Genomic DNA, 24,573 nt, shown 5'->3' on the forward strand with positions numbered 1-24,573 from the left:
ATCTCTAATAAAATTTGACTTTATGTCAAATCGCTGATTTCCTCTTCTACTGAGAATAGCTTGTTATATAAAAAAAGTTTTTTATACTATCTAATTCTGTATATTCTGAGTTTATTATATTTTGTTTTCTTAAAGTAAGAACCTGTTTTACAAAATCAGAATCCTGATTTTAGTAGATCAAAATGTTTAGAAAAATCACAAAAGATTAACTTTTTCTCCGTAATTGCTGTTACCAAAAAGTAAAATTTGCTAAAAATATATTTTGTGGTCCCAATAAATGACTCAATATTTCAGCAAAGAGTTTTCAAATAGAATTGCCATTTGGTCTATTTTACTGGGAAAGCAGCCTTTCCTAAACTAATGAAAGACAATTATTTGGATCAAGAATTGTCTTCCCTTTTTTGCTGTGGATCCAAACAAGCATTTTCTTTTTACATTGTAAGCATTTTGGAGACCATTTTGAAAGGAATTACAAATGTTATGTCTTATAGCAAATCGTTGGCACAATTGAATGTTTCTAAAAAATTCTTTGTAAGTTTAGCTTTGCAACTCTTACTTTCAAATCTCTTTGATTCCCTCATCATCTATAGTGCTTTTTTTTTTTTTTTTTTTTTTTTTAAAGAGAGACGGGGTCTCACTAAGTTGCCCAGACTGGACTCAAACTCTTGGGCTCAAGCAATTCTCCTGGCTCAGCCTCCTGAGTAGCTGAGATTATAGGTGCACACCTGACTTACAGTGGCCTTTTAAACAAGTGTCCTTGGCCACAATTCAAGTCTACATAGTAATCTAGAAAAGGTTTGTAAAAGCTCATTCAAATCTGTTAAAATATTTAAGAGCTTACAGAATATGGAGCCAATCTGTTTGAATTCTCTGGGCTCTGCTACCTCTAGGTTTTTTAACCTTGGACAAATTGTTTAAGCTCTGGACTTTAGTGTCTGTTTCTGTAAAAATGAGTGTAAAACAGTACTGTCCTAGAACTAATACAGCTAGTACTTACTGCTTTGTTTTGTTTTGTTGTCTTGCGGAAAATGCTGTAATTTGCATTTGTGTTTAGGATTACATTGGTGCCAAGTAGTACTGGTTTTATTATAGTTAAGGATTGTTAGGCCAGGGCAGTGGCTTATGCCTGTAATCCCAACACCTTGGGAGACAGAGGCTGGCAGATGGCTTGAGCCTAGGAGTTTGAGACCTACCCGTTTTGCCCACAGGACAAAACCCCATCTCTACAGAAAAGTTACCGGGGCATGGTGGCACGTACCTATAGTCCCAGCTACTAGGGAGGCTGAGATGGGAGGATCGCCTGAGTCCAGGAGATCAGGCTACAGTGAGCTTTGATCATGCCACTGCACTCAGCCTAGGTTAGTGAGAGACCTTGTCTCAAAAAAAAAAAAAAGAAAGTTATTATTAAATTGAGAATAGAACAAAAGTCCTTAATAAGAAGAGGTTCTCCTTGCCAGGAATAGCTAAATAGTACCATAGTTGCACAGTACCATAAGAGGAAAGTGAAGAGAGAATTATCTTAGAACACGTATCATAAAACACAAACATTTCTGCCTTAGTAAAACAAGTATCACATTTTCTATCAGAGAGCAGAGATTTGTTTTTACTAAAATAATATCAGTTGTATTAATTGAAGTGTTTATTTGAATTCTGTTGACTCATACCAATGTGAATTTGTTTGGTTTCATAGTGTAGAAAGCTTTAAGGTTAATTTTGTCAATATATGCCAGAAGTCGGCAAACTACAGGCATGGTGCTGTCCCACCACGTATTTCTATAAATAAGGTTCTATTACTATATCATCATCCCTATTTGTTTACCCATTGTTTGTGTACTTTGGTTGCTAGAGTGGCAGAGGCGCAACAGAGACCATATGGCTCACAAACCCTAAAATATTTACTCTCTGGCCCTTTACAAAAGTTTGCTGACCCCTGATATATACTAAGAAAAAGTTAAGTTGCCCGGGTGCGGTGGCTCACGCCTGTAATCCCAGCACTTTAGGAGGCCGAGGCAGGCGAATCACGAGGTCCGGGGGTCAAGACCATCCTGGCTAACACAGTGAAACCCCATCTCTACTAAAAATAGAAAAAATCAGCCGGGCATGGTGACAGGTGCCTGTAGTCCCAACTACTTGGGAGGGTGAGGCAGGGGAATGGCGTGAACCCGGGGGATGGAGCTTGCAGTGAGCCGAGATTGCGCCACTGCACTCCAGCCTGGGAGACAGAGCAAGACTCCACCTCAAAAAGAAAATAAAAATAATAAAAATAAAATAAAATAAAGTCAAGTCAACACAGATGATCTGTAGTAATTTTGCTTTTAAAAGGAATTTATGGGCCGGGCGCGGTGGCTCAAGCCTGTAATCCCAGCACTTTGGGATGCCGAGATGGGCGGATCACGAGGTCAGGAGATCGAGACCATCCTGGCTAACACCGTGAAACCCCGTCTCTACTAAAAAATACAAAAAACTAGCCAGGCGAGGTGGCGGGCGCCTGTAGTCCCAGCTACTCGGGAGGCTGAGGCAGGAGAATGGCGTAAACCCGGGAGGCGGAGCTTGCAGTGAGCTGAGATCCGGCCACTGCACTCCAGCCTGGGTGACAGAGCAAGACTCCGTCTCAAAACAAAAAAAAAAAAAGGAATTTATTTGTGGATAAATTCATACATTCTCCAAATATGAAAAATACTGTATTACATTACTTTCATGTCCCATGCAACAGAACTGAGAGTACTGTATATTTGTAAAGTGCTGTGGATTGTCATATATAGATGGTAATTGCTAATAGCAGTAATAAGTGTTCAGTGATGGTGTATCTATGAACATTCATTGCCACCTCTTAGTGCCTTTGTTTTCTTTTCTTTTCCTTTTTTTTTTTTTTTTTTGTTTCGTTTTGTAACAGGGTCTTGCTACGTTGCTCAGACTGATCTTGAACTCCTGGGCTAAAGCAGTCCTCCCACCTCAACCTCCCAAGTATAATCACTATTTTAACTTCAATCTATTGCATTCCTCCTTTTTTCCTTTATACTCCAAACATTATTTTGTTCATTTATTTTCCTATTGTGACACCAGAATAAAGCTTATTACTTTCATTTTGTAATTAATACGTATGTTGATGAAGCCACAAAAAAGAATGAAAGCATGTCCTTTGCAACAACATGGATGCAGCTTGGAGGTCATTATCTTAAGTGAATTAAGACAGAAACTGAAAACCAAATACTGAATATTTTCATTTATAAGTGGAGGCTAAGCGTTGAATACACACTCAAAGACAAGAACAATAAACACCGGAGATTCCAAAAGATGGGAGAGAGGAAAGGGTGACAAACTACTTATCAAGTACTAGGGTACTTTAATGTATGTAGCATATTTTCCCTCCCTTTAAAATAATCATCTGTTGAAATGTTAAATTAGTTCAAAGAATCTTTTTTTCCAGCTAGGACTGAAGTTATTCAATGTGATACAATTTCACAGAGAAGAGCATAATGAATATTTTTTGTTCTATTTGCAGCCCACAACTGGAGTTTTGTATAAAGAAGATAATTATGTCATCATGACAACTGCACATAAAGAAAAATATAAATGCATACTTCCCCTTGTGACAAGTGGGGATGAGGTAAGTTTTTATAAATATATCGATAATCCTGTCACCAAAATATTTATGTAAAACATTGTAACTACATACTTTGAAGTAAAATTAAGTAACAGATTTCTCAATAAGACTGTTTTAGCATAAAAGTATTAATTGGTTTTAATATTCCTGAATTCTTTGATTTTGCAGTTTATCTTGGAAAAATTAGCAACCAACTTTTTTGTTTTTTTTTTTTTGAGACGAAGTCTTACTCTGTCACCAGACTGGAGGGCAGTGGCGTGATCTTGACTCACTGCAACCTCCGCCTCCCAGGTTCAAGCAATTCTCCTGCCTCAGCCTCCCGAGTAGCTGGGATTACAAGTGCACGCCACCACGCCCAGCTAATTTCTGTATTTTAGTAGAGACAGGGTTTCACCATGTTGGCCAGGATGGTCTGGATATCTTGACCTCGTGATCCACCCATCTCGGCCTCCCAAAGTGCTGGGATTACAGACGTGAAACATCATGCCCAGCTGCAACCAGTTATTAATGTTTTGAATAAAAATCTAACTCCACACTTGCTTTCTTTATAGACATTAGAGTTTTAAAGCAAGATATAATTTTAAATGTATATGTGACTTTTAAAGAATTGTTTATAAGTAAGTCTGTAGGTACCCCATGCTTTCTCATTACCTTAGCTCATGCCCTTATCTTCCTCCTAAAATGCCCTAACTGCCTCTTATCCATCCTTCAAGGCAATGACTTCTTTCAGGATGAAACAGGAGAGGCAGCATGGTAAAATGGAAAGGACACCAGCCTAGGAGCCAGGAGGCTGAGGTATAGGCTATAGCTAGCTGTGGAACCTTGAACAAATTTGAAACTCACTTCCTCCACTCAATAAATTTATTAAGCCAATTCAGTAATATTTTCATGATCTGGAAAATAGAAATATTAAACTCTGTGCTTTATTGGGTTTTCATATTTGAAATCTAAGACCACTATTTTAAGTCTCCTTGAGACACACACACACACACACACACACACACACACACGGCATTCAAATCTGAAATATAAAAATACATAGAAAACTGAAAAGTACCTTAAAACTTTCCAGTATATCCTGTAAGATTCAACTATTCTAAGGCTTTCATACCTAAGAATTTGTTTGGGTACAAGCATTTAAAAATTCTGAAATAAGTTTATAAGAATTGTTCAGGAAACTGATACTTAAAAACCTTTTTTTCCTTCCATTCTTGCCTTGTGAAAAACAAAAATACATTTTAAAAGACCTTTTTTTTTTAAGAAAGAATGAACTCTATGAAAGATTATTTTATGGCTCCATATTTTTTACTTCAGTTCATTTGAAAGCAATGGCATACAATAGGATCTTGTTAAACATTTTGACTTTTTTTCTCTTTTATTTCTAAGCATTTGTGATTTGAGTAATGAGTTAATACCCAAACAGCAAAGTTGGGTGAAATTCTAGAAAGACTGTAAGTATTAAACTCCAATTCTTTCTTAGGAAGAAGAAAAGGATTATAAAGGCCCTAATCCAAGAGAACTTTTGGAACCACTATTTAAACAAAGCAGTTGTTCCTACAGAGTATGTATTTTATGTTTACCTGATGACTAGAAAATGATTACCAACAGCCAATAGACCTTTGAAAATACCGTTTCTTCTTTATTATGTTGTATCAGGTTTTTTTTAACTATTATTTTAGGTTTAGGGTTACACGTGCAGGATTGTTACATAGGAAACTGCATGTCATAGGAGTTTGGTGTACGGATTATTTAGTCACCTAGGTAATGAGTATAGTACCTTATGGGTTGCTTTTTTTTGTTTTGTTTTGTTTTATCCTCTCCCTCCTCCCATTCTCTAGCTTCAAGAAGGCCCCAAGTCTGTTATTCCCCTCTTTGTGTCCATGTGTTCTCATTTTTTAGCTCCCACTTATAAATGAGAACATAAAGTATTTGGTTCTCTGTACCTGTTGTATCAGATGTTAAGTTAGGTATAAATCTAAGTTATTTCTTTTTGTTTTTTTGCTTTTTTCTTTTTGAGAAAAGGTCTCATTCTGTCACCCAGGCTGGAGTGTAGTGGCATGATCATGACTAGCTGCAGCCCCAACCTCCCCTGCTCAAGCTGTTCTCCCACCTCAGACTCCCCAGTAGCTGAGCACCACCATGTCCTGCTAATTTTTGTGTTCTTTTGTAGAGACGAGGTTTTTCACAGTGTTGCCCAGACTAGTCTCAAACTCCTGAACTCAAGCCATCCACCCACCTCAGCCTTTCAAAGTGCTAGAATTACAGGCATGAGCCACTGTGTCTGGCTAGTTATTTCTTAATAATATCTTACTCATTTCAATTCCTGTCTAGTGTATGCAGCAGATACCAAATAATACCAATAACAAATCGTATCATTTACCAAGCTGTTTTGAATGTTTTTCGGTTGAAACTAAAGTTTTCTGCCTTTTTTTTTTTTTTTTTTTTGAGACAGAGCCTAGCTCTGTCACCCATGCTGCCCATGCGGGAGCGCAGTGGCACGATCTCAGCTCACTGCAACCTCTGCCTCCCAGGTTCAAGTTATTCTGCCTCAGCCTCCCAGTAGCTAGGATTACATGCACGCGCTACCACACCCCGCTAATTTTTTTTGTTTTTTAGTAGAGATGGGGTTTTGCCATGTTCACCAGGCTGGTCTTGAACTCCTGGCCTCAAGTGATCCACCCACTTTGGCCTCCCAAAGTGCTGGGATTACAGGCGTGAGCCACTACACCCAACCAAAAGTATACAAGAGAATTTTAATTTAAAATGCTAATTTTTATTTTTTAAGCTATGTAGAAAATTATCCCTAAGCCAGGTAATTATTACAGACCCCAAGTGTATTCTAGACCTATTTACTTCACAGAATTCTCACATAGAGCTAGTGAAAATAATGAATAGACTTCAGAAATTTCACATTTTTCTGAGACATAATTGTAAGTGTCATTTAATGAAAGCTTACTCTGAAATCTTAGGGGAAATCTCAGCTGCATCAAATATCAAAAAGTAATTCAGCTGAGTTATGTGGCTTTTGTATATTGAAATATATCCGTCTTTCTTAGATTGAGTCTTATTGGACTTACGAAGTATGTCACGGAAAACACATTCGGCAGTACCATGAAGAGAAAGAAACTGGTCAGGTGTGTTTTTCTTCAAAATATTATGAAACATTATAAGATGAGAACTTGAATAATGAGATTGATAGTTTTAAAGTTGTATCCTTAAAATGTCTTTGCAAAATACTTAGTATATTTTATTTTATTTTCAATATAGAAAATAAATATTCACGAGTACTACCTTGGGAATATGTTGGCCAAGAACCTTCTATTTGAAAAAGGTTGGTGTCTACCCAGTGATTTGACAGTAATGCTGGAATTTGGTTTAAAATATATGTTCAAATTGGAATTTAAGAGATTTTTTTTTGAACAGTCTGTGAATTTTAAAATACTGAAATAGGTTTCTGAACTGTCCCTTACAAAACTTTTGAAGAAGTCTTTGTTTTCACCTTTTTTTTTTTTTTTTTGAGACAGAGTCTCTCTTTGTCACCCAGGCTGGCGTGCAGTGGCATGAACACAGCTCATTGCAGCCTCGACCTCCTGGGCTCAAGTGATCTTCCTGCCTCAGCCTCCCAAGTAGCTGGGACCACGGGCACATGCCACCATGCCCACTAATTTTCATATTTGTTGTAGAGATGGAATCTCGCCATGTTTCCCAGGCTGGTCTCAAACTCCTGGCTCAGGCGATCCACCCACCCCAACCTCCCAAAGTACTGGGATTGTATCCATGAGCATGAGTCACCATGCACAGCCTAAAAGCTTTACTAAAATAAGTAAGAAAAAAACATGTTTATCAAAGCAGAAAATAGTGAAAACAATGCCAGGTGCATGTTAGTGTTATATTTATATAGTGTTAGTCTTCTGCTTGGTTTAAGCAAAGTTATTATATGTAGAAATAGATGTATCTCTCAAATGGTGATATATGTTTATTCTATATTCAGATTGGTCAACTAATTTAATATTAAATTTTCACTGAGATAAAATACTTCAAAAGAAAATTGTTGTGGCCAGTTTTCTGCCTGAAATAGAGTATTTCCTAGGTAAAGATTAAATATGACTGTCCTTTCATACAAAACCATTCAAGGAAACTAGCTTTAAGTAAAATCGTATGTGTTTTGGACCTTCTTTAGAAAGAAGTTTAAGGTTACAAAGGTGGTTGAAAACTTAGTCATTTGTATCACATATGCCACTGCTCATTCTTTACGCTTACCTTATTCCACAGAACGAGAAGCAGAAGAAAAGGAAAAATCAAATGAGGCAAGTGAGAGATGTTGCTTTTTTTACTCTTAACAGTTATTGTTAGTGAGGTATGAATTTATATAACCTAACTGACAGAATATAGCTTTGTGTTCTTATTCTTCATCTGTCAAATACCTCAAAGGATTGGGTCAAAGAACCTTTGCAGTATATTCGTTTTTTCTGAGAAAAGTTACACTATTTACTCTTAAGATTATACAAAAATAAATCTATCACTGATGTGTCTGGGAAAGATTCTGTTATAGCATTATATCACTTCTGTGCTTAGCAGTGGTTCCCTCTATGTAGCACTTGAAACTGTTAAGAGGTTTTGCATTTTTTTCTCTTGTTTGATCCCCCTCTCCTGTGGGCAAAACAGGTAGACTATAATGTAAATAACAAGCTACCAAACTGCAAGCATCTTAAAAGCAGGGACTGTCTTTTATCTGTTTACCCCATAGTACCAAGCAGAGTGTCAGACATATTGTAGGCACTTCATAAATGTTAATTGAAAGAATGGATAAATGATGTCCGCAACATAGGGTTGTTTAAAAAGAGTAATTCCTCAGGAAACCTAATCACAATTTTAAATCCCAAAATTTTATAGAGTTTTTTAAAAAATAACTTATTAATAGAGGATATTTCCATAAATGGCTTAATATCATACTGAGACTTTTTTTTAGAAGTAAAGTAAAATGGCAGAGGCCTTGAAAATTACTTAAAAGTGATGCCTATAACTTAAAAGGGTAGCTTTGGAGAGACTTGATAAGCTAAGCATAGAAACACATAGCATTGCTATTTTAAAAGATTTTAATTTTACAGACTACCTTTGAGATTAAAATAGTTATTTACTGTGACTCTGGAAGACAGCAAAAGATGGAATTCAAAGTGTAAAATGATAAAGGAAGAGGAAGAAAATGGTAAAGAAAGAAAACTATTTTTTGAGCCCCAGTTTATAAGCCAGACACTGCTGGACATGCAACAAAAGCTAATGTTTAATTCTCCCAAAAACCTTTTAATATACAGTCATGAATCGCTTAACAGTGGAGGTGCATTATGAGAATTATGTGGTTAGGTGATTTTATTATTATTGTGCGAGCATAATAGAGTATACTTAACACAGACCTACATGGTATGTATATTTTTATTTATGTATTTTTCCCATGGAAAACCAAGTTCTCGGTACCATTACTGAAGAGCAGTTATTTCCGCTACCGCAATGCAAATATCAAATGCAATATATCAGATTTCTGCATATGCTCCATTACAATGTTATGGGGCCAGTGTCTTATATAAGGTCCATTGTTGACCAAAACGTCATTATGCAGTGCACGACTGTATATTATTATTCTACTTTTACAAATGACAAAACTGAAATTTATTCAAAGTCATAAATCTAGTAAATTTAAAGCTTGGATTTGAACCCAGGATTTTCTAATTTTAGACACTGGCTTAAAAATCACATACATATAAGGAAATCTCAAAACATTTTTTCCTGAAAACATTTATTTATTGCTGGTTTTGGACATAGTGCTGACAGGGTACTAAAGTGATAGAAGATGAGATCCCTGCCTCCAAAGAGCTTGCTTGGAGATATTATAAACAGTGACTTTTTGAAAGTTCTTACAGTAGATTTTTCTTGTGTTTATGTAGAGAAAAGTATGGGAGCTAACTTCTTAGTGATCCTTGTCTTCTCAGGTTCTATCCTTTATTCTTTCCTTCCATAAAAATTTTTTAATTTGTCTTTTGCTGGCCTTGAGTAGATTTATATAGGAGTTTACATGCTGGCTAGTATTGCTGTTAATATGAAAAACGGGGAAGAAGAGTAAGTAGATTGATGAACCAGTCAGCACTGTATTTAAACTTCTGTTTTAGAATACAGTGTTTTACTATACAACCCTATTTTTTGGCAAATCAGCCTTCAGACCTGTCGAATCTAAACTCTAACATTCACCAAGAGTTTAGAGAAGAAAGCTCTGAGCAGCCCAGTATAGTAAGTTTCTATATTTTGTCTTAGTCTCTTTCTTTAGAACTGTTGAGAATAATTCATATTAATCATTATTTTGTGGCCCTTTATATAAATGTACTTTTACTTAACATGTTAATTTTGGCACCAAATAATCTTTTTGCTGTATTAAACTAGCTCTGAAAATACATATTTGCTCAAATAAAAACTTATGAATCAAAATAATATTAGAGAGAGAACTTAAAATATAGAAATATTACCTTTCAGTTAATAAGTAAAATGTATAGTTTTCTTTCTTTCAGAATAATAAGTTCCTCTCCCATCCTCAGTCCCATTTCCATGTCTAATGAAAAGTCTGTCTTATACTCTTTTTTTTAAGATTCCCACTAAAAATATCGAAGGTCAGATGACACCATACTATCCTGTGGGAATGGGAAATGGTACACCTTGTAGTTTGAAACAGAACCGGCCCAGATCAAGTACTGTGATGTACATATGTCATCCTGAATCTAAGCATGAAATTCTTTCAGTAGCTGAAGTTACAACTTGTGAATATGAAGTTGTCATTTTGACACCACTCTTGTGCAGTCATCCTAAATATAGGTAGGATGTGCATTTAATATTTTAAACATAAAATGCACACGTGCTTTAAAGTGTTCTGTGCATAGCTTTAATGCTTTGTTCCTACTGAATAGGTTCAGAGCATCTCCTGTGAATGACATATTTTGTCAATCACTGCCAGGATCGCCATTTAAGCCCCTCACCCTGAGGCAGTTGGAGCAGCAGGAAGAAATACTAAGGGTGCCTTTTAGGAGAAATAAAGAGGTATGAGAATTGTCTAATGATAGCTTTTCAGTGCTTCATTTTTAAAATTTCAGAGCATATGTCAATATTTTAATGATTTCTGTAGTGTAATAGTAGTAATTTATTTTACTGGCCCAACCTTTTGAATTTCATTTTTCATTGATTTTAATCCTTTTCCTTATTCTAGTACTACTCAAGCTATTTTAATATTCTCTTATATTCATAATTTCATATTTTAAAGTTTGACATCCTACTCATTATAATTTAATTTTTAGGTATTTGTCCCAGCTAACTCTCTTGAAAACATAGACTAAAACTCCATCTCTGTCTCTTAATACATTATTAATTCTTCAGCTCATTGCTGCCCTTTTAACCACTTCTGTGCACTGCCTCCCCAGTTTAATATACTGTCTTCCATTTTCATCTGCCTACTGGGCATAGCCATATACATTTTTAATAATCTCACACTCATCATTTTTTTCTCTTTCATGCTGACCCTTTTCTTGCCTTCTCCTGTGTTCTACCCAATTGACCAATTAGAAACCTAAGTCATTTTTCTTACCTGTATCTCTTCATTTATCTCTAACTCTAATCATTCACTAAAAGGCATCAGTGTTATCTTCTAAAGGCTTTTCAAATCCATCCTGTCGTTAGTTCAGGACCTCATTATTTCCTGGAACCAGAAACTTGTCTCTTAACACATCCCCTTTCTAATTCTTCCCACACAGCTGATAAAATGCTCTTTCTGAAATCACCCTTTGATTATGTGTTTAATCTCTTGGTAGTTAACACATACTACATTTCAGGATAGAATCATCAATCATGTAATACAAACCCCTTTGTGGGCCGGGCGCGGTGGCTCAAGCCTGTAATCCCAGCACTTTGGGAGGCCGAGACGGGCGAATCACGAGGTCAGGAGATTGAGACCATCCTGGCTAACATGGTGAAACCCCGTCTCTACTAAAAAATACAAAAAACTAGCCGGGCGAGGTGGCGGGCGCCTGTAGTTCCAGCTACCCAGAAGGCTGAGGCAGGAGAATGGCATAAACCCGGGAGGCGGAGCTTGCAGTGAGCTGAGATCCGGCCACTGCACTCCAGCCTGGGCGACAGAGCCAGACTCCGTCTAAAAAAAAAAAAAACCCTTTGTGGTCTGACTTCAGCCTCATCTTTCATCACCATTCCCTTTATCCCAGCAGTTTTGAACAACTTAGAGTTTCTTAAAAGTACCACAGAGTTTTGCTCTGTCACCCAGGTTGGAGTGCAGTGGCGTGATCTCGGCTTACTGCAGTCTCCGCCTCCCGAGTTCAAGTGATTCTCCTGCCTCTGCCTCCCAAAGTGCTGGGATTACAAGCGTGTGCCACTGCACCCAGCCCTCCTTGACTTTCAATATGCTGTTTTCTTCTCTTGCATTGTCTCCTCCCACCTCTTCTGCTCATGAACTTCTACTTATGCTTGAAGATGTGATTCCAATGTTACTTCCTTTGGAAATGAGCCAAAACTTCCAGTGGATTAACCCAGAAAGAGATAACTACTTTCTCTTCTGTGGTCTTGTATTTCATTCAGTCCTCCATCATAGCACTTACATGGCTAAGACTGGTTGTTTTACCTACGGGTGTTACATTAAACCAGAAGGCAGAAGAAACTAATACTTGGCTGCAAGGCTTGTTTCCTCCCTTCCTCTTGAGTACTTTTGCAAAAGTATTACTGGACTCTCTGTGGATGTTGTGACCAACACTGTCATTCTGATGGGAGGAAAAGGTGATTAATTCCACAGTTTAATTTGAAATGCTATTTTAAAAGATTTGGGCTAGAATTTTCTTCTGGTCTTCCTTTTGATAGTAAAGTATACTGGCACATACTTAAAAGTTAGCTCCATCAAAATGCTTCATAAATCCCAGCTTTCATTACTCTTCGAGGAAAAAATGCCAGTTTACTTCTCTTTAAATAATGTGTTTAGTCTGAGCTTGGTGGCTCATGCCTATAATCCCAATACTTTGGGAGGCTGAGGCAGGAGGATCGCTTGAAGCCAGGAGTTGAAGACCAAACTAGGCAACTAAAACCCTGTCTCTACAAAAAATTTTAAAAATCAGCCAGTGATATAAAAGTCGTGATAGCATATAGCTGTAGTCCCAGCTATTCAGCAGGCTGAAGTGGGAGGATCACTTAAGCCCAGGAATTCAAGGTTGCACTCAACCTGGGTAAAAAGAGTAAGACCCTATCTCAAAATTAATTAATTAATGTGTTTAATCTGCCAGTCGAGAAAAATTGAATTTTTTTAAGCTATAGATGATAATGCTTTAAAAATATTTAGCAGAGGCCAGGCACATGGCCCATGCCTGTAATCCCAGCACTTTGGGAGGCTGAGGCAGGCAGATCACTTGAGGTCAGGAGTTCAAGACTAGCCTGGCCAACATGGAACCCCATCTCTACCAAAAATACAAAAAAATTAGCCAGGCACGGTGATACACACCTGCAGTCCCAGCTACTTGGGAGGATGAGGCACAACAATTGCTCAAACCTGGGCAGCGAAAGTCACAGTGAGCCGAGATTGTACCACTGCACTCCAGCCTAGGCGACAAAGCAAGACTCCGCCTCAACAAAAAAATAAAATAAAATAAAAATACTCAGCATTTTTTTTTAATTTCTAATTTTTGTGGTACATAGCAGGCATATATATTTATGGAGTACATGCGATATTTTCATATACTCTTTTGTTGTTGTTGTTGTTGTTGTTGTTTTTGAGACAGAGTCTCACTCTTTCCCCTAAGCTGGAGTGCTGTGGTGAAGTCTTGGCTCACTGTGGCACAGTCTTGGCTCACTGTAACCTTCATATCCAGGGTTCAAGTGCTTCTTGTGCCTCAGCCTCCTGAGTAGCTGGGACTCTAGGCACGTGCCAACTTGCCCAGCTAATTCTTATTTTTTTTAGTAGACGGGGTTGTGCCATGTTGCCCAGGCAGGTCTCAAACTCCTGGCCTCGAGTGATCTGCTTACCTCAGCCTTCCACAGTGCTGGGATTTCAGGCATGAACCACCACGTGTGGCCGGGTACGTGAGATACTTCGATACAGATATGCAATGCATAATAATCACATCTTGGAGAATGAAGCATCCATCCCCTCAAGCATCTGTCCTTTGTGTTACAAACAATCCAATTATACTCTTTTAGTATTATTGACTATAGTCACCCTGTTGTTCTATCAAGTGGTAGGTCTTATGCATTCTAAGGGGTTTTTTTGTAACCATTAACCATCCCCACCTCCTCCACAACCTCCCACTACCCTTCCCAGCCTATGGTAACCGTCCTTCTACTCTCTATCTCCATGGATTCAATTGTTTTGATTTTTAGATCCCATAAATAAGTGAGAACATGGGATGTTTTTCTCTGCCTGGCTTATTTAACTTAACATAATGATCTCCAATTCCATCCATGTTGTCGCCAATAACAGGATCTCATTCTTTTTTTTTTTTGGAGATGGAGTCTAACTCTGTTGCCCGGGCTGCAGTGCAATGGTGCCATCTCCGCTCACTCCAACCTCTAACTGCCGGGTTCAAGTGATTCTCCTGCCTCAGCCTCCTGAGTAGCTGGGATTACAGGCACCCACCACCATGCCCAGCTAATTTTTGTATTTTTAGTAGAGACGGGATTTCACCATGTTGGGCAAGCTGGTCTCGAACTCCTGATCTCAGATGATCTGCCCACCTCAGCGTCCCAAAGTGCTGGGATTACAGGCGTGAGCCACCGCACCCCGCGACAGGATCTTATTCTTATTTATGGCTGAATAGTACTCAATTGTATATATGTACCCCTTTTTTAAATAATTTTTTTTAATAGAGAAAGGGTCTCGCTATGTTGCCCAAGCTGGTTTCAAACTCCTGAGCTCAAGCATTCCTCCTGCCTTGGCCTCCCAAAGCGCTAGGATTACAGGTGTGAACCACTGCACCTGGGCGACCCTACATTTTCTTTATCCATTCATCTGTTGATGGACACTTAGGTTGTTTCCAAATGTTGGCTGTTGTGAACAGTGCTGCAACAAACATGGAAGTGTAGATATCTCTTCAGTATACTGATTTCCTTTCTTTTGGGTATAGACCCAGCAGTGGGATTGCTGGATCTTACAATAACTCTATGTTTAGTTCTTTGAAAAAGCTCCAAACTGTTCTCTATAGTGTTTGTACTACTTTACATTCCCACCAACAGTGTACAAGGGTTCCCTTTCTCCACATCCTTGCTAGCATTTCTTATTGCCTGTCTTTTGGATAAAAGCCATTTTAACTGGAGTCAGATGACATGTCATTGTAATTTTGATTTGCTTTTCTCTGATGATCAATGATGTTGATACTAAGTATCTTTAGGGTACATGTGCCATATGAGAATCTTAGGTAATACTGTAGGATGAGTAGTTACTTAAAACTGATAATCTTTATTTCAGAATCACTTTTCTGTAAATCTGTTACACATAACTTTTCTTTTGAAAATGTGTATCTGGCATATATGGTTTGCCTCTTAAGTGTGGGGTCAGCCTTTACCATACAGATAAAGAATTTTTTTCTTTTATAAACAAAAATACAAATCTGGCTATCAGAGTTTTGGTTTGATGTTCTGCCTATTATATTAATTTAGAGATTACTGGACTATTAGCAGTCCATTTAATGAATTTTCTACTCTATTATATAAACGACCATCCTATTTTTATTAGAATAATTTTCCTTAAAAATGAAAATGGATGTTCTGTCCAGAAGTAGTAATAAAAGATCATGCTTCTATTCTTGCTACCTCTTCCCCTTATCTCAGCTTTTGGTTTCACTATGCAGCATTATTGTTTTTCTTCATTAACCTTAATAGAGGGTTCGTGTAACCCCAGGTTATTAGTTTAGTCTATTAGACCCTCACTCCTTTGGAGTAATGGCTATATTTGCCTGATTTTTAATACTGAGCACCTAAAATAATGCCAAAATATAGTAGGCTCTGAATGTGGAAAAAGGTATACAATAAAGTTCAAAGACCTTTCAAAAAATAAGACAACATCTTGACAGTCCTTGTTCTTCCTAATATTGGGAGGAAGAGAGAATAAGTTCATTGCTTTCTGGAGTAACTGTCCAATGACTCCTACAAGCTGAAATAGAAGCAAAAGAACCATAGTTGGTTAACGGTAACTACAGCAAGTGAAAAAGGAGACACAGTATCCACCATATATTTATTGGGAACCCGTGTACTATCTAAATTTTTATAAATTATTCATTTATAATTGGTGCACTCACTTTTTAAATTCTGGTCTAGATTCATTTCCTTGCCAGTCAATACCCATTTAACCACCAGATCCTAATGTATTAGCTCTTTAATAATAACTATCCTTTTCTCTACATCCAACCCTGTCACTCCCTTACTTTAGATTCTCTTCATCTCTCACCTGGGTTACTGTAACTCCTAACTTGACTCTCTTCCTCTAGATTTGTCCCTGCTATTCTTTCTTCCTTGCCACTGCTGAAGTAATACTTAAAAATATCATCACAGCACATCTTTGCCTAAATCCTATAAAATAATGTCCAAATCTCTCAGCATTTACTTTTCTACCATGTAGCACCTGCTTATCTCTTTAGTTTTAAATATCATACCCCCACATCTTTGTGTTACCTCTTCCTCAAGTCTATATGCACATATACACACATAGTCACAGAACACACAGATAAATACATAAATCACAAATTATTATTCATGTTTCAAGAATTGATTGAGGGTTTTTCTCTTTGTGAAGTCTTCATATTTCAGTTCTTGGTCAAAGCCTATTTGAGCCACCTCTTCCTCTCTGAGTCTCCTGTTCTCTGCACCCTTATTGCCTTTTTTTTTTTTCTTTGAGACAGAGTCTCGCTCTGTCACCCAAGCTGGAGTGTAGTGGTGTGATCTCAGCTCACTGCAACCTCCACCTCCCAGGTTCAAGAGATTCTCATGCCTCAGCTTCCCAAGTAGCTGGGATTACAGGCATGCTGCTGTTATATTTTAATAATTGTAACTAATATTTATATTTATTCAAACCTAGCTCTCTTTACCCTATGTGTTATTCTTTATTTACCCTTAATGACCACATTTTCCAAAACCAAATGTAGGGACACAGAGCTTAGCAAGTAGAGCAAAGTACTTATTAAGAAAAATGAAACAAGGTTGGGTGCGGTGGCTCATGCCTATAATCCCAGCACTTTGGGAGGCCAAGGTGGGCAGATCACCTGAGATCAGGATGAAACGAGCCTGACCAACATGGTGAAACCCCATCTGTACTGAAAAAAAAAAAAATGCCAGGTGTGGTGGCAGGCTCCTGTAATCCTAGCTACTTGGGAGGCTGAGGCAGGAGAATTGCTTGAACCCAGGAAGCAGAGGTTGCAGTGAGCTGAGACCGCACAAGTGCACTCCAGCCTGGGCAACAGAGCAAGACTCCATCTCAAAAAAAAAAAAAGAAAAGAAGAAGAATGAGATAAAATATATGAAATGGAAATTATCCCTTAATGTTTAGGATGGTCCTAACTGATAGATGGAACTAACATTCGTCTAGAGCTTTCCCTATGCTAAGTGCTGCAAAGTCCATTACCTTAAAATGTATTAAAATCAAGTGGACAATTTATTTTTCTAATTTTCTGCAGTTTAAAAATAATAACTTAAGCTGTAACTGAAAAAAAAAAATTAAGTGTGGCATGGAAACCCTTAAACGTGTGTGTTTAATTTTAGGAAGATTTGCAATCAACAAAAGAAGAGAGATTTCCAGCAATCCACAAGCCCATTGCTATTGGCTCTCAGCCACTGCTCACTGTTGGGACAACCCACATATCCAAATTGACAGACGACCAGCTCATAAAAGAGTTTCTTAGTGGTTCTTACTGCTTTCATGGGGTGAGAAGTAAATCTTCCATTTAAATATTTATTTTACAACTTTACCTGCCAGGTATGGTCATTGGTGCATCAGCAGCACTGAAAAGGATTTTTTCTATAGAGAAATGACAGGATCCTGTCATCCTCAAAGAACATTTTCTTTCTGCAGTCTCATTTCCCCACGTGTCTATAATCTAATCCATAGCTTTTATGTTCTTTATTTCACAAGGTAAAAATTTGACCTTTTCTCTGGCAATCATATGTGATTCTGGTTGATTGCTAGAACGAGCATGCGATTGTATATCCCACATTTTGGTTATGTAGCAATCACATTTCAAACTTGAATTAACATCTCCCTTTAAAAAAAAAAAATTAGAGCCAGGGTGTCACTATGTTACCCAGGCTGATCTCAAACTCCTGGGCTCAAGCAATCATCCTGCCTCAGCCTCCCAAAGTGCTGGGATTACAGGTGTGATCTACCGCACCCAGCCAACATCTCTCTTTACAAAGTTAAAAATTTTGACCCTGACTATTAGCACCAGTGGGAAATACAGTTACTAGTGGAATCTTTGTATTATTGTATTTAAAATTTTACCAAGACAGTGCATATTCTCTGTATTTGTTTTTAATTTCTCAGTAATGTTTTATTTTAATATTCAGCCATACTATTGCTTTTACAGGTTTTAAAAATAACATGTATTTCCATTACTATCATGTGGCATTATTGAGAGAGGCCCAGTGCTTAACTTGATCTATTATGTTTTCTTTTATTTAGGGTGTTGGTTGGTGGAAATATGAATTCTGCTATGGCAAACATGTACATCAATACCATGAGGTATAGAATAGCATTTATATGTCATTCTACCACTAGATAAAGTTTTAAAATCTATTGTAGAAAAAAAAGGGGAATGATGTAACTTTTAATTATGAGATGATTTTAATATGATTAGTATAATCAAAGTATCTCCAAATTTTGGAAAATAGAACACTTGGCGTTAACCAAATCAGTAACCTTAAAGTGATATATTGCTTATTAATTACTTACATGCTTGTATTACTATGAGCCTAGTAGAATAATGAGCTGTTGTGGCTATACCTCTTTAGCTTTGATCAAGAAGTTAATCAAGGCTGGGCGCAGTGGCTCAAGCCTGTAATCCCAACACTTTGGGAGGCCGAGACGGGCGGATCACGAGGTCAGGAGATCGAGACCATCCTGGCTAACACAGTGAAACCCCGTCTCTACTAAAAAATACAAAAAACTAGCCGGGCGTGGTGGCGGGCGCCTGTAGTCCCAGCTACTCGGGAGGCTGAGGCAGGAGAATGGCGTAAACCCGGGAGGCGGAGCTTGCAGTGAGCTGAGATCTGGCCACTGCAGTCCAGCCTGGGCGACAGAGCGAGACTCCATCTCAAAAAAAAAAAAAAAAGAAATTAATCATTCTTATAACTCATCTTTAAATTAAGAAAATGAATTAGCTGGGAGTGGTTTTGCATACCTGTAATCCTAGCTACTCAGGAGGCTGAGGTGGGAGGATCACTTGAACCTGGGAGGCGGAGGAGGTTGCAGTGAGCCAAGATTGCAACACAGCACTCCAGCCTGGGTGACAGAGTGAGACTCTATCTCAAAAAAAAATTAAGAAAATGAGGCTGGGCACGGTGGCTCACGCCTATATTCCCAGCACTTTAGGAGGCCAAGGTGGGCTGATCACCTGAGGTCAGGAGTTCGAGACCAGCCTGGCCAACATGGTAAAACTCCATCTCTACTACTAAAAATACAAAAATTAGCGAGGTGCATGCCTGTAATTCCAGCTACTCGGGAGGCTGAGGCAGGAGAGTCACTGGAACCTGGGAGGCAGAGGTTGCAGTGAGCTGAAATCACGCCACTGCACTCCAGCTTGGGCAACAGAGCGAGTCTCTGTCTCAAAAAAGTGAGACTCCTCAAAAAAAAAAAGAAAGAAAATAAATGGTAAGATCATACATTATCGCTAGGGTTACAAAAATTGGGTAAATACAGCAAGTTTCTCAGCCAAAAGAATAAGATACCCTGAGCCAGGCATAGTGACTCATGCCTGTAATCTAAACACTTTGGGAGGCCAAAGCAGGAGGATCACTTGAGGCCAGGAGTTCAAGACCAGCCTGGGCAACAGAGCAAAATCCCATCTCTACCAAAAATTTTTTAAATGTTTAAAAAAGAAAATACCTACATATGTAACAAACCTGCACGTTATGCACATGTACCCTAGAACTTAAAGTATAATAAAAAAATAAATAAATAAATAAATAAAGAAAATACCATATCATCTAAGTTTAAAATAAGTTTTAAGATTAAACTTTTTGAGTTCTTAGTCTTTTATTTATAATTTTATAACTCAGCATATTCCATATTCCTCCCATAGTGAAGCTAGCCTGCCTTAAATTCGAGGTCAGGTTCCAATTATGTATTTTGTCCTAACTTATCTTGTTAGAAAGTAAGCTGCTAGGTATTGAAGACAAGGGCTTTAATTAATGAAATAATGAACCTAGCGCCCTTAAAAGGCCCGTTTTTATTATCTAAAAAAGAAAATAATACCCAAAATAGAAAAGTGTATATTTGCCCACTCATAATGTTTTGAACTGATCTCAAATTCCAAGATAGATCATACTGGGACAGATTGTCAGTTCACCTTCCACATTTAAATCTTCCAAAATGAATGAGACATCCATAGACTAGGATGTGTTGGGTTTGTTTTTTGTTTTGTTTTGTTTTGTTTTCACTTAAACCTAAGGGGTTTCATTTAGGTATTTTTTCCATTTATTCCTGCTACTTTGCAGATTTTTTTTTTTAATAACAGTACAGAAAAAGGATAAGTACCATCAAACTACAACCCTTATAATACCTGATAAGTTTCTTAAAGAAATGTATGCCAGAAATTTTAAATAAGTATGTGTCTCCTCTGCCATCATACCACTTCTTAAAAAAGTTTAACTACTGTTAACATTTTCATTGCCCTCCACCAAAAAAAAAAATGCATATGTATAGATGTTGGTATAACTTTTTTATTTATAGAGAAGGGATCATGCACTGTTCTGCCACTTGTTCTTTTCACTTAGTATCTTGGAGATTGCTCCATGTCAGCAACACTCAATTTCATTCTTTTCAGCAGGTACAGAGGATTATGTCTGTACCACAGTGTATTTAACCAGACCTCTGCTAATGGATGTTTAAGTTGTTTCCAGTTTTTGCTGTGATATGTTTTAGTCAACATTTAAAAATAGTTCTGTTGCTATACTTTTGCAAGTATATTCATAAGGGACATTTCTGTCAACAGACTTCCTTGGTCAAAGTATCTGCATACTGGAAAATTGCCTTCCAGAGTTAGACCAGTTTACACTCCCATAAACAATGGCTACATTCCTATACACTTGCCAACACTAGGTTTTACAAAACTTATTTTAGCCAAGGTCGTATAACCTGGAACTTTCTAGGGAACTGTATTAGGTGTTTGGAGAGATACTAAAAGTAATAGTAACTAGCAAACAGGGTGCTTACTGTATGCCAGGCACTATGTACTTTACACATATTCTTTTAATATTCATAACAACCTTAAGAAATGGTTATTATTCCAAGATGATGAAACAGAAGTAAAGGTTCAATAACTTGCCTAAGGTCAAATAGGTAGTAACTGGGGAAACTGGAATTCAGACCCAGGCAGTCTGGCTCCATATCCAACCTCTTAAACACTTCACTTTGCTGCTCTAATTTCTGCCTATCCAGGAACTTATTCTAGTAGCTAAAACCAAATGTTATTAGCTGTCTCTTAAATTAGGCACTAAGCTCCCCTGGGCATTGGCCCTGCTTGTTTCCTTTGCCACCATAGGGGTTTTTTGTTTTGGTTTGGTTTGGTTTGGTTTGAGATGGAGTTTCCCTCTTATTGCTCAGGCTAGAGTACAATGGTGCGATCTCGGCTCACCGCAACTTCTGCCTCACAGGTTCGAGCGATTCTCCTGCCTCAGCCTCCCGAGTAGCTGGGATTACAGGCATGTGCCAGCATGCCCGGCTAATTTTGTATTTTTAGTAGAGTAGTTTCTCCATGTTGGTCAGGCCAGTCCCGAACTCCCGACCTCAGGTGGTTTCACCCGCCTCAGCCTCCCAAAATGCTGGGATTACAGGTGTGAGCCTCCGTGCCCAGCCAAGGGTTTTTAATTCTACTAACCAGATATCTATTAGTGCCCAGCATGGTTGTCTGGCATACATTGTGAAGAAAGAAATCAAAGGAATGCAAGGAGGTAGGAAGGAAAAGGAAGAAGAAGGAAGGATGTCCACATGTAAGACAGTATGTAGTTAGTGTTTAAAAAAATAAAAGCAGGATGGGAAAAGGGGTTTCTGGATAGACAATTTCAATAGAGAAATAAGTATGGTACCAAATGAATAGTGTAAAGATCAGTATAACATTGCATAGGATGAAGTTAGGCTGCGGTGGAAGAAATAGAGGCCAAAGATTGAATTAAGAATTGCAGTAGTATGTGATAGTATTATTTAGGTATGAGAGATTAAACCCTTGGTTGTGGGGTGAGTTGCTGTCAGTGAAAAAGTAGAGGAAGAGTCTAAAGCTGAAAAATCTCCAGGAAAGAACTGATGGGACTGATCTGTAGAAGAGAAAAGAGATAGAAGAGCCAATAACAACTACATTTAGAGCTAGCCTGATTAGAAATTAGTTACGTTATTCAGAGAAGCAAGGAATAAAGAAGATAATGTACTTAAATTTCCACTCATTGAATTTGACTAATATCATTACACCTAAATATAGATCCACTGTGCAGATAAAGACTAGCCTACAAGAAAGTCAGGTCATCAGCATAAATATCTACTTGATGATATCAAGGATGCATTATCACAAATATTTTTTCCTGTGTTAGGACAAGGATAGTGGGAAAACCTCTGTGGTTGTTGGGACATGGAACCAAGAAGAGCATATTGAGTGGGCTAAGAAGAATACTGCTAGAGCTTATCATCTTCAAGATGATGGGACCCAGACAGTCAGGTAAAGATTCACTTTACTTGCCTTTGTAGCTAATTAGTAGAATTTCTAAAACTCAAAATATTGAAAAACATAAAAATTCAAACATTTAAGTAAAATCCCTGGTTAGATTTTTTCAAGGGACATCTTTTAGGTTAGTTTTCTTTTCTTGGGGAAGCAACACAGTGTAATAGTTCAGAGCACAGTCCCTGGAGTCAGACTACCTGGATTCAAATGCTGGCTCATCACTTCCTACCTTGGAGAAATGACATAATCTTTTTTATCTGTCACTTTTGTTGTCTAATGGTATTTGCCTCTTACTATTATTGTGTCATTTAAGAGGTAATTTATGTAAAGGAGAATGCCTGGCAATAGCATGCAATAAACCTGAGCTGCTGCCTTTAACAATGGGGGTAGTACATTAATGAGACTGGCAGTGTTGTTAGTAACAATGACTCAATTCTGTTAGAACTGAGGCTGTTTTTTAAAAACTACCTCACATCTGTTTTAGGATATATGAGTATATCTTGTCAAAACACCAGTAAGTTAATCTCATTTCCCAAGAATAACTACACTTTAGCTTTTCTTGTAGACTTTTACTCAGTATGTTTTAAATTATTCTTTCTTGTTCGTTCTTGGGTATTACCTTTTCCTTCCTAAAACAGATGATTTGGATTGTTTTCAGAGTGTACTTACTTTTTGGGCTGATCAGAGTCAAAGTCAGCAAAATTAAAATGTAGACATTTAATTATTATACTAAACAGATTGATTTCTCTTATCCTTGTAGGTATATGTTTTATGTGAAAACAGTTGTGGTATCATATATAATACATGTTGAAGCATGAGTGTTAGACTGGTAAAATGAAGCTTTTCTTTGGATCCTGCTCATTTGAGATTGACAGTTTGGCCTAGGCTTTGTCTCCTATACTACAGTGCCTAACGTACAGTATTTTATTTTATTTTTTATTTTTTTTGGAGACGGAGTTCTGCTCTGTCGCGCAGGCTGGAATGCAGTGGCTGGATCTCAGCTCACTGCAAGCTCCGCCTCCCGGGTTTATGCCATTCTCCTGCCTCAGCCTCCTGAGTAGCTGGGACTACAGGCGCCTGCCACCTCGCCGGGCTAGTTTTTTGTATTTTTTAGTAGAGACGGGGTTTCACCGGGTTAGCCAGGATGGTCTCGATCTCCTGACCTTGTGATCCGCCCGTCTCAGCCTCCCAAAGTGCTGGGATTACAGGCTTGAGCCACCGCACCTGGCCGGCACGTACAGTATTTTAATGGGAGTAGCTTGATGGAGGACGGAAACAAAGAACTGTTTCACAAAACAATATAGTGGGCTAGGGAAACTGATAACTTTAAAACAATTTTTTAAAGGGATCTAACCATAATTATTTGTATACAAATAAATAATATGCAAGCTGAAAATAATCATTATTAACTAAGCCACTATGAAGTTTCTCTCTCTTATATTCTCTGTATAGAATCCAAGAGACTGCCTCTATGAGATAATCCTAAAAATGCTCTTTTAAAGAATACAGTCAGGTTTTTTTTTTAGCTAATGTTAAACTGATCCTTCTAACCATCTTCTCACCTTACCCATTAAAATTATTCTATTAGTGAGATTTTAGTTTAATAAAACTTGTATGTTTCTCTGATTCAGGATGGTGTCACATTTTTATGGAAATGGAGATATTTGTGATATAACTGACAAACCAAGACAGGTGACTGTAAAACTAAAGTAAGTTAGACCATCAAATAATGCTATATGCCTTTTTCTTTTACCTGCTTCCTATGGACAAAAGTTTTATGTAAACAAAAAGTATAATTATTAATAATTATGAAAGTATACTATTTAAATTATTGATAAAATTATATTAAATCATACAAGGTCCACTTGAATGGGATTTTTAAGAGTACAGCTATTAGCAGTGATCTCACTTTAAATGATTTGGGCAGTACCTTAAAGTTCTCTCTGTTTTAGGTGTAAAGAATCAGATTCGCCTCACGCTGTTACCGTATATATGCTAGAGCCTCACTCCTGTCAGTATATTCTTGGGGTAAGTTAA

General features: G+C 37.7%; 2 protein-coding genes across 6 annotated transcripts in view; one reads left to right on the forward strand and one right to left on the reverse strand.

Annotated features, from left to right (window-relative positions):
• The window catches only part of LOC108519782 (probable G-protein coupled receptor 75), a 211,715-nt gene that overhangs the window by 139,691 nt on the left and 47,451 nt on the right, over positions 1 to 24,573 (reverse strand). The window lies entirely within an intron of this gene.
• The window catches only part of ERLEC1 (endoplasmic reticulum lectin 1), a 36,979-nt gene that overhangs the window by 8,292 nt on the left and 4,114 nt on the right, over positions 1 to 24,573 (forward strand). The window contains exons 2-13 of one of the 3 annotated variants that reach the window (XM_017859033.1): positions 3,503 to 3,607; positions 5,085 to 5,165; positions 6,661 to 6,738; positions 6,872 to 6,935; positions 7,877 to 7,911; positions 10,236 to 10,459; positions 10,552 to 10,681; positions 17,375 to 17,536; positions 18,291 to 18,350; positions 22,409 to 22,533; positions 24,168 to 24,245; positions 24,489 to 24,564. In XM_017859033.1, coding sequence (XP_017714522.1) covers positions 3,503 to 3,607; positions 5,085 to 5,165; positions 6,661 to 6,738; positions 6,872 to 6,935; positions 7,877 to 7,911; positions 10,236 to 10,459; positions 10,552 to 10,681; positions 17,375 to 17,536; positions 18,291 to 18,350; positions 22,409 to 22,533; positions 24,168 to 24,245; positions 24,489 to 24,564 — 1,218 coding nt within the window. The remainder of the gene's footprint in view (positions 1 to 3,502; positions 3,608 to 5,084; positions 5,166 to 6,660; positions 6,739 to 6,871; positions 6,936 to 7,876; positions 7,912 to 10,235; positions 10,460 to 10,551; positions 10,682 to 17,374; positions 17,537 to 18,290; positions 18,351 to 22,408; positions 22,534 to 24,167; positions 24,246 to 24,488; positions 24,565 to 24,573) is intronic. The other 2 variants (XM_017859034.1, XM_017859035.1) reach the window with 2 other exon arrangements.

This window comes from Rhinopithecus bieti, unplaced genomic scaffold (genome assembly GCF_001698545.2).
Source record: "Rhinopithecus bieti isolate Rb0 unplaced genomic scaffold, ASM169854v2 scaffold_47995, whole genome shotgun sequence".
NCBI lineage: Eukaryota > Metazoa > Chordata > Mammalia > Primates > Cercopithecidae > Rhinopithecus > Rhinopithecus bieti.